Raw genomic sequence first — 9641 nt, forward strand, 5'->3', positions numbered from 1 at the left:
CCGAGCAAGAGGGTAACTCTGAAGACGAAGATCTCTCAGATCCAGGAGGTAAGCCTAAATCTTCACGGGTTAAACGGCCTAAGTCCACACCACATATGTTGTTGAAAATGAAAGGAAATTAAGAATGAATCTATCACAATCTTGCATGATGATGGGAGCACACACGATTTTATTTCTAAAAAGATGGTAAAGGCACTTAATCTTGAAATCACTCCATCTCGTTATTATAAGGTTAAGCCTGCTTTTCAAAACTAGAAATATAACTGCACCAAAGAAGTAAGGAATTTAACAATATCACTTTCACCTTATGATGAGGAAAAAAAACTTTTTTGGTTGCACCACTGCAAGGCGTAGATGTAATACTTGGCATGCCGTGGTGACATTAGTACAATCCATATATTGATTACGACACGCATTCCTTGTATTTTATGTTCAATGATCAGCATTTGTGTCTTAGGGGAATGATGGAAGACAGGAGTGCACCTTTCCTTAGCCACACCCAGGCTAAGAGAGCATTGAGGAAGAGAGAGAAGACGTTTCTTGTCTTTGTGAATGAGATTACTGCTCATAAACCACTTCCCAAGGACACCTTGCATGATTCCTTCCTTTCTCAGTTTTCTGATTGTTTTCTTGTTGATGACCTACCCCCTGGCTTGCCTGGCTCTAGACCTGAAGACCATAAGATTGACATTATCCCTGGTAGTATACCTCCCTGCAAGGCACCTTATAGAGTAAATCAGATTGAGGAGAAAGAAATTCAGAGACAGATAGAAGACCTTTTAGAGAGGAAACTAATCAGGCCTAGTAGTTCACCCTACGGAGCTCCAGTTCTTCTATTAAAAAAGAAGAATGGAACCTAGCATCTATGCATTAACTATAGAGCCCTGAATAAAATCACAATAAAAAACAGATATCCTATTCCTCGAGTGGACGATCTTCTTGATAGATTGCGAGGAGCAAAGGTATTCAGTAAAATAGACCTGAAATCTGGATACCACCAAGTGAAGATGGTAGAAGAAGATATATACAAGATTGCTTTTATGACACAGATGGGTCATTATGAGTTCTTAGTGATGCCCTTTGGACTCACTAATGCTCCGACTACTTTTAGCCGTATGATGAACTGCATCTTCCTCAAATATCAAAACTTTGTGGTAGTTTTCTTCGATGATATTCTTGTATTTAGTGATAGTATTGCTGAGCATGAGAAACATCTGGAGATAGTGTTTAATCTCTTAAAAGAGAATGAGTTGTATCTCAATCCTGAGAAGAGCTCTTTCTTTTAGACAGAGATTGAATACCTTGGTCACATTGTTTATGACATAGAATTAGCTGCTGTAGTCCATGCCCTAAAGATTTGGAAACATTATTTGATGGCAACAAGGTGAGATAAAGACGAAGCTCTATAAAAGATGAAGGGAATGGACTAAAAGAAAGTTTCACTATTTGTGCATTGGGAGTGAAGAGGGGTGTTGAGCTTGATTTATTGGTCAAACCCTTGTGTAACGGTCCTTGGAAATCCGGCCAATTCTTGCATGGAGAATATCCTTATGATATGATGATAGTGGCCATACTCCCCAAAACAATATCAGAAATAATAGCAAAGGATAGGCCTTGTCCTTTGGGGTTAGTCCTTTGGGTGTATTGCCTTGGTGCACATGATAAGTGTCGAATTGTAAGCATCTCAAGATGTGATGTTAGTTAGGCTTGTTCGCGCTCCAAGGGTTCTCAAAAATCATGTATATGTTAGGATTGGGAGATGGTCCTTGGTTTTTACCCACCACTAGGTGTGACCAAGTTTCTTGGTTGAGAAATGAGGGAAGGATACCTATTCACAATTGAGAACAAATTCTTAGTGCACAGGCCACCTATCTTTGAACTTGTCATGTGAGTGGAAGATTGACCTTACAAATTATCATCCTTTCGAGTGTCGACTAGCAAAAGGGGGGCTAACTAAGAAGCCAATTAATGAACGTGCAAGAGGGGCGAAAATAGGCATGCAAGAATCCAATCTAGTAAAAGCAATGAATTAGTTCTTGCCTTTGTGCAACCATGCACTTTCATTGTGGCATTCTTAAAAGACCTGGGGGCCCCTTAGGACTATCTACGACGGGATATTAATGAGGGGGGAGAGAAGGGATCAATGGGTGAAAAGATGCATGGCGGGCGGGTGCGTTCTCAGCCGTCGATCATGGGTGGGCGTCGGTTTTTTTTTCCCAAGTGGGAAGGCAAAATCTAACTTAAGAACCCTTGGCCACAAGGGCTTTCACACCATGCTCGCACGGGTGTGTTGGATAGCTCACTTGCCCAAAAAGCGGACAACCTGGGTTCCAACTCCTTGGCCATGTTCACTGTGGGGCCTGCCCATGTGTAATTTTGAGCTGCCCATGTGTAGCCCTTATTGCCGGTGGTCGGCCATCCAACGGTCCAGATTCGATAGGCATTTGTGGCCCCTCTCATATACTGGTGTGTGACGCCCACCTCTTAGGGGCTTCACACGCAGCTCCCCTTGTATTTTGCAATTCTAATGCCCGCCGCGTGAGGAGCAGACGCCACATCGTGGGCAGCAGACGCCGCACGCGCGTAAGGGTGGTTTCGAGCGAGGCCCGATGGCGCCGTGCAGGACAAGAAAGCCTAATTGTTGTGGCATGGGCAGGGATTGGACTGGACTGGATTACATTGGATTGCATCGGAGCAGCAAGCGTGCTTTTAAAACTCCAGACATTTCACTCTGTAACATTCGCCAAAGGAAAACATGGAGACACTCACAAGCTTGAACGCCTGCCTTCATCCTCCTCTACGGTAGGTGTCTCCTTTCACTTGTGCTAATTGAGATTTCAGTAAACATACACTTCATCCCCCAAGAGATTTCTTGTCATTTCTGTGAGATTAATGCCTTTTTTTCTTCATTAGATTGATAATGCTGCTATCCATAAAAAAGAATAGAGTACACGTTTCCTGTGCACAAAAGTCCATGTGCATGTGTATTTGTGAGCTTGTTTGGTTTCTGTGATGGTGCTTCACTTTGGGAGGTTTTCCAAGAACCACATTCCATATGTCAAACCAGATAATCTTGGCATGTGGAAGTGGACACGGACATGGACAATGATCATCACAAGAATGCACATGTGACCGTTACAAGAATGCACATATGATGATCATGGACATGGACCATGATCATCACAAGAATGCACATCATGGACATGGACATGACCGTCACAAGAAAACATGCACATGGACATGGACATGATCATCGGAAGGATGGCCATGGACATGCACATAGACATGAATAGGATCATCACAAATGCACTTGGCCATGGACATGCACATGCACATGCACCATTACAGGAATGGCGGATAGCGTGGCTTAATTGATGCATGATTATTCGGAGTCACGTTGCACTGAATTTGCAAAAAAATGTCATTTTTACTCCTGCGGATTGGTTACGACAGGCTCACCTATTTATGCTAATATACAATGACTTGGCTGTGGTAAACATGTTTATTTTGCAGAGGTTGCTTTCACAATACAAGAAGGCTGTCAACCACCGTTAATCTTCAAATCAAGAGTTGTGAAGGTTTTCTAGAGAGTGCAAGGAACTTCAAAACTGGGTAATCTACTTTCAGAACAGTTTTAGTGATGCTTATTTATCCTCTTGCTATACCTTAAACTCGACGATGTTTCCCATCTGGCTTTCTCTACTTGATCATACACTTGAAATTTTATTGAAGAATCACTATACCATGCAATTCTTTATCAGACACGACTTTTTACTTTTCAGTGCCTTGCATCTCCGGAGGTTTGATAGAAACTCAGTACGAAGGGCTTTGTGTGAATATATGCTCTTATGTGTGTGTGTGTGAGAGAGAGAGAGCATATCTTGATATAGAGTTCTACACCCACTATTGGGCACTGATGATGTTATTGGGGATGTCGTAGTATCTAGTCCATACTATGCATAATGGAGTTGATAGTTATATAGTCTTGTGGGTTGACTACCATGAGTATATAACATGCACGTTCCTAAAAGGTGAATTTGGGCATGTTCCTGGATTCATCTAGGTATATATATATATATATATTAAGTCTTCCACTGTTAGCACTCATGTGACATTCTCCTTCCTTCTCCCTTTCATTGGGACTCTATCACCTATTTCTTCTTCTCCCACAGGCCACATAAATGCAATTGCTTTGGTACCAACTTAATGAAATAATTTCAGTAATTAAGCTAGTGATTGAACAATTAGCAGACCATTGATTCACAAGTTTGCATCACAAAGAGAAGTACTCCTTCACCACTTGGGCTTGCTTGAGTAGCCTTCACACAGAACCTCAAGGGTTGGCCATTTGGGCTATCCACTAGGGGCCACCTTGAAAATTATGAAATACTCACACGGACAAACCTCTTCATATCCCTTATCACCTCTTTTATTAACCTTTACTAGTGAACCTAAGTATATCAACCCATTCGGCCAGGCTCCAACTTTGACTAGCCAGACTAGACTATTTAGATACACTTATGAAAAGTTCGCTAGTGTGGTGTCATGGAGATTTAAACCTTGTACCTCCACCTGTAAAAAAATTCCCCTAGGGGCATGGGAGTAGCCTAGCAGTAAAGTTTCAGCTTCAAAAGCTGGACCCACAGGTTAGCTAGGCGTGCAAACTCAATACTTGACCCACTATCCATGGACATCTGTTCAAAGGGCCCACTAGCACCGTTTCGTTCAGGCTCCAACTTGGATAAGCCAGATTGGACTATTCAGACACGTATGAAAAGATAGCTAGTGTGGGGTCATGAAGATTCAAACTCTATACTTCCTCATCCATAAAAAGTTACTTTAGGGGCAGGAGTAGCCCAGTGGTAAAGCTTCAGCTTCAAACCTGAGAGCGCAGGTTCAATACTCCAAACCCCTCCTCCGGCTTCCCTCCCCTCTAAAGTTCCCTTAAAGTTAAACAAATAGCCTTGTGTCATGGGGATTGCACACATTCTTTATAAACTCCTACCTTGTGAAGAGGCCCCCGCATAGAAGCCGTGTACACATCACCTTTTTGGAAGCTTTGTCTGCGGTCTTGTCTAATGGCCCTCTTAATCTTGATCCGCTAGAAGATCTAATTTGGTTGAAATTTATTTGATAAGTACTTAGGTTAAGACTTCTGAACTATTGAAAAAGTAAATCTGTCTATTCAAAAAACACCAATCTGACCAAAAATGGGTTTCCTTGCATAGACATTGTGGTGGTTGCTTTATTGTTGACAGCCCTTGCTTGATGGTAGGTCAATTAAGCATTTCAGGCTGACTGGATCTCAAGATAGACTAAGGAAAAGGGACGTTAATCAGGTACTTATACTAGGTTCTGATATTGGTGCTCTTTGGCGAATTCGTTCAGAGATGGTTTCTAATTGATTTTGATGTTTTCAGATTATCAAAGCTGCTAAGACTGAAGCATCAATGGAGGATGAGATTATACAGAAAGAGCTTCAAACAGAGAGTGATAAGATAACAGACCAAGCAGAGGAAGAAGATAAGGCAGGGAAAGAAATGGGTGAAGGGTAAGAGAACTCACCATTGTTTTTCTATGAATGCATGGTGATTGCAGTAAGTTTTTTTTGGGGTAATTCGATTTGAATTCTCAGTCTCATTGAAGCATGGAATATGTTTTCAGTACAAGAGAAAAATAGAAGGGGTTTTTTCTATGCAAAGGAGCTATGGGGTAATTTTGAGATTTCTTATTTCCTATAAAGACACATGTAATCAGCCACATCGTTTAGATTTCCTAGTTTTTAATAGAGAACTTGCAAAAAATAGCGAGCGCCCACTATATCAAAGCCTTTCCTCCTAAAGCCCACTATGTAAAGTAGAGAAATGAAAGCCTTTTCTCATGAGTCCTAAAGCAGCAGCAACGTTTAAAACCTTCTCTCCTACCTTGCTTAGCAGCAGCAACATTGTCTCACACCAACAGCACCAGGGGGTATGCTCTCTCTCTCTCTCTCTCTCTCTCTCTCTCTCTTATGGGCTTCATATGGATTGCCTGCCCCCATTCCACTACAGTCTGGATGCACCACTATTACCTTTCACCTGCCAGCCGACTTATCTTCAAACTAGAGACCTATGTTACATGGTTGGATCCACTACAGCTTCCTACGAAGATGCAGTTTTACCAGGACCACTTTATGAGGCTCACTGAGGATGGCTTCTACAGACACATGTCACACCATGAATATTGTGATCGGCCAGATTAGAGTCTCATCACAGCGCCTTACTTTCCAGCTCTAGTTAGGGTTTTCTAATGTTCTTTCCATGAATCAATCATTTCATGGACGCATTGCAACACTTTGGGTCCCATAGACCCATGGTCTTTGCACTAAAGCTATGCTTGGAGATCCTTGGGAAATCTTGAAGGTCCATTTTGTAATTTTCCTTGCCCTGCTGCTTGCTATCCTTCTAGGAGGAGGTTAGGAGGATCTGTGGCTGGTTTTAGAGCTGTTTTTTTTTTTTTTTTTTTTTTTGGGGGGGGGGGGGGGGGGGGACCAATATTAAGTATATATATTATCTCAGAACTAAATGTACAACTATACCCTTATCACCAACCAAAATAACAACGTGAGTCAAATCTACAAACTGCACACACCCACTACTTTCCACACTTCACTTCATTCAGCAGACTATCCTCTCAAGTGCCCATGTTCCCTTCCATTTGCTCTCTATTGTTCCACCCAAATATGGTAGAAACAATCTTCAAGAGAGCACGTAGGACAAGAGAGTACTACACAGGGTATGTGAATATGGAGTCCTGTCCTTCCCTCTTGCTACTTGCTGCCATAATTGGTCATGTGAGCTTACCAATTGCAAGTAGAGTTGACGACAACGGAAGTCTTTGCTATGGAAGCATATGGAAGGTTGAAATCTTCAATTTGTTGCGATCTTTTGCGACAAAAGTCTTCAAGCGGGTGTAGGGAAACCATGGGAAAGCTTCCCGTATGGTTCTACTTAAGAAAGGATGGCTTAAATTAGGGTTTTCAGCCAAAAGATCAGAAATCTCAGCAAGCAAATGGACTGTTTTGCTGAATTCGAGCTATTGGGAGTGTCTAGGAGGAAGAATATTACCTGAAAACAATTGTGGATGCCTGAGAAACACTCTAGCAAGGCTGGATATGGAGTTGGGAGAGAAGAAGCATAGAAAATACAGCCATAGAGACCTCTTGAAGTAGGCACCCACTTTTGAGAAGAGAGAGAGGTGTCCACCTATTTGGGTGACTAAATGGTGATAGAGGAAGCCTCTAGTGACCCTGAAATACCATCCCCACGGAGAACTTGCAACCTGCATGGAGGAAGTAAGTGCTGCCAGCAGCCAGCAGCCAGAGGGAGAACAGATCAAATGTGATGAAGACAAGTGACAGTTGGAAAGGCAACATATGTCCAAGTGGTGAAGCTTCAAATTCATATACATATACATATACAAGTATGTGTGTGTGTGTGTGTGTGTGTATATATACATATATGTATATAGGTGTGTATATATATATATATGTGTGTGTGTGTGTATACATATAAGTCATACATATATATATATATGTGTGTGTGTGTATACATATAAGTCATACATATATATATATATATATATATATATATATATACATATATGTATGTATATATATATATACATATATGTATGTATATATATACATACATATATATATATGTGTGTGTGTGTGTGTATATTATATATATATGTATGTATGTATGTATACACATATATATATATACACACACCCACACACATATACTCGTATGGGCTGGCATTCTCCCTCGGCATATCCTCTCGATACTCCGTCCCTATGTTGTGTGTGTGTGTATATATATATGTATATATATATATATATGTATATATATATATATATGTATATATATATATATATATATATGTATGTATGTATGTATGTATGTATGTATGCATTTGCCCTATCAACTACTTATTTGCTGTACTAATTCTTTCTATTTGCTATATGGTTGAGTTTGCCCTGTATCTTCGGAGGTTTGACAGAAACTCAGTACGAAGCGCTTTGTGTGAATATATGCTCTTATGTGTGTGTGGAGTGCATGGGTGAGAGCATATCTTGATATAGAGTTCTACACCCACTATTGGGCATTGATGACGTTAATGGGGATCTCGTAGTATCTAGTCCATACTATGCATAATGAAGTTGATAGTTATATAGTCTTGTGGGTTGACTACCATGAGTATATAACATGCACGTCCTAAAAGGTGAATTTGGACATGTTCCTGGATTCATCTAGGTATATAATTCAGCCGTATTAGCAGACATGCAGATTTCACATTGTGAAGTTCTCGTCCGAGTTGCGGCCACTTGATATTGTGCTTATTCTTTCTATCTTTAGCGGTGCATTTGCTCTATCAACTACTTATTTGCTGTACTAATTATTTCTATTTGCTACTTCCCTTAGTGCTAGGCTTCATTATGGCTAAGTCTGCCTTGCATCTCCGGAGGTTTGACAGAAACTCAGTACGAAGGGCTTTGTGTGAATATATTATATATATATATATATATACACACACACACATATATATATATATACATATATATATCTATTTGCTACTTCCCTTAGAGCTAGGCTTCATTATGGCTAAGTCTGCTCTGCATCTCCGGAGGTTTGATAGAAACTCAGTATGAAGGGCTTTGTGTGAATATATTATATACATACATACATATATATATATATATATATATATATATGTATGTATATATATCTTAGTACGAAGGGCTTTGTGTGAATATATTATATACATATATATATATATATATATATGTATATATATATATATATATGTATATACATATATATATATACATACATATATATATCTATTTAATACTTCCCTTAGTGCTAGGCTTCATTATGGCTAAGTCTGCCTTGCATCTCCGGAGGTTTGATAGAAACTCAGTACGAAGGGCTTTGTGTGAATATATTATATACATACATATGTATGTACACATACATATGTATGTATATATATATATATATATACATGTACACATACATATACATGTACACATACATATGTATGTACACATACATATGTATGTATATATATATATATATACATATATGTACACATACATATGTATGTACACATACATATGTATGTATATATATATATATACATATATGTACACATACATATGTATGTACACATACATATGTATGTACATATATATATATATATGTATGTATGTATACATTACATATGTATGTATACATATATCTATATATACATATATCTATATATACATATATATGTATGTATACATATATATATATATATATATATATATGTAATACATACATACATACATACATACATACATACATATATATATATATATATATATATATATATATATATATATATGTATGTATACATATATATATATATATAATATATATACATATATATGTATGTATACATATGTATGTATATATATTATATGTATATTGATATATATGTATACATATATATTATATATACATATATATGTATGTATACATATATATGTATGTATACATATATATGTATGTATACACATACATATATATGTATATATAATATATATGTATACA

At 38.6% G+C, this 9641-nt stretch overlaps 1 protein-coding gene across 1 annotated transcript in view; it reads left to right on the forward strand.

Moving 5' to 3' along the window:
- The first annotated feature begins 2485 nt into the window (after positions 1 to 2485).
- LOC147615188 (uncharacterized) overlaps positions 2486 to 9641 on the forward strand; it is an 11233-nt gene continuing 4077 nt past the window's right edge. The window contains exons 1-4 of the mRNA XM_086779217.1: positions 2486 to 2802; positions 3514 to 3612; positions 5276 to 5339; positions 5421 to 5551. Coding sequence (XP_086635343.1) covers positions 2756 to 2802; positions 3514 to 3612; positions 5276 to 5339; positions 5421 to 5551 — 341 coding nt within the window. The 5' untranslated portion in view covers positions 2486 to 2755. The remainder of the gene's footprint in view (positions 2803 to 3513; positions 3613 to 5275; positions 5340 to 5420; positions 5552 to 9641) is intronic.

The sequence above is a fragment of the Cibotium barometz genome, chromosome 40 (assembly GCF_041138505.1).
Source record: "Cibotium barometz isolate CiBa-2024 chromosome 40, ASM4113850v1, whole genome shotgun sequence".
NCBI classification, from domain to species: Eukaryota; Viridiplantae; Streptophyta; class Polypodiopsida; order Cyatheales; family Cibotiaceae; genus Cibotium; species Cibotium barometz.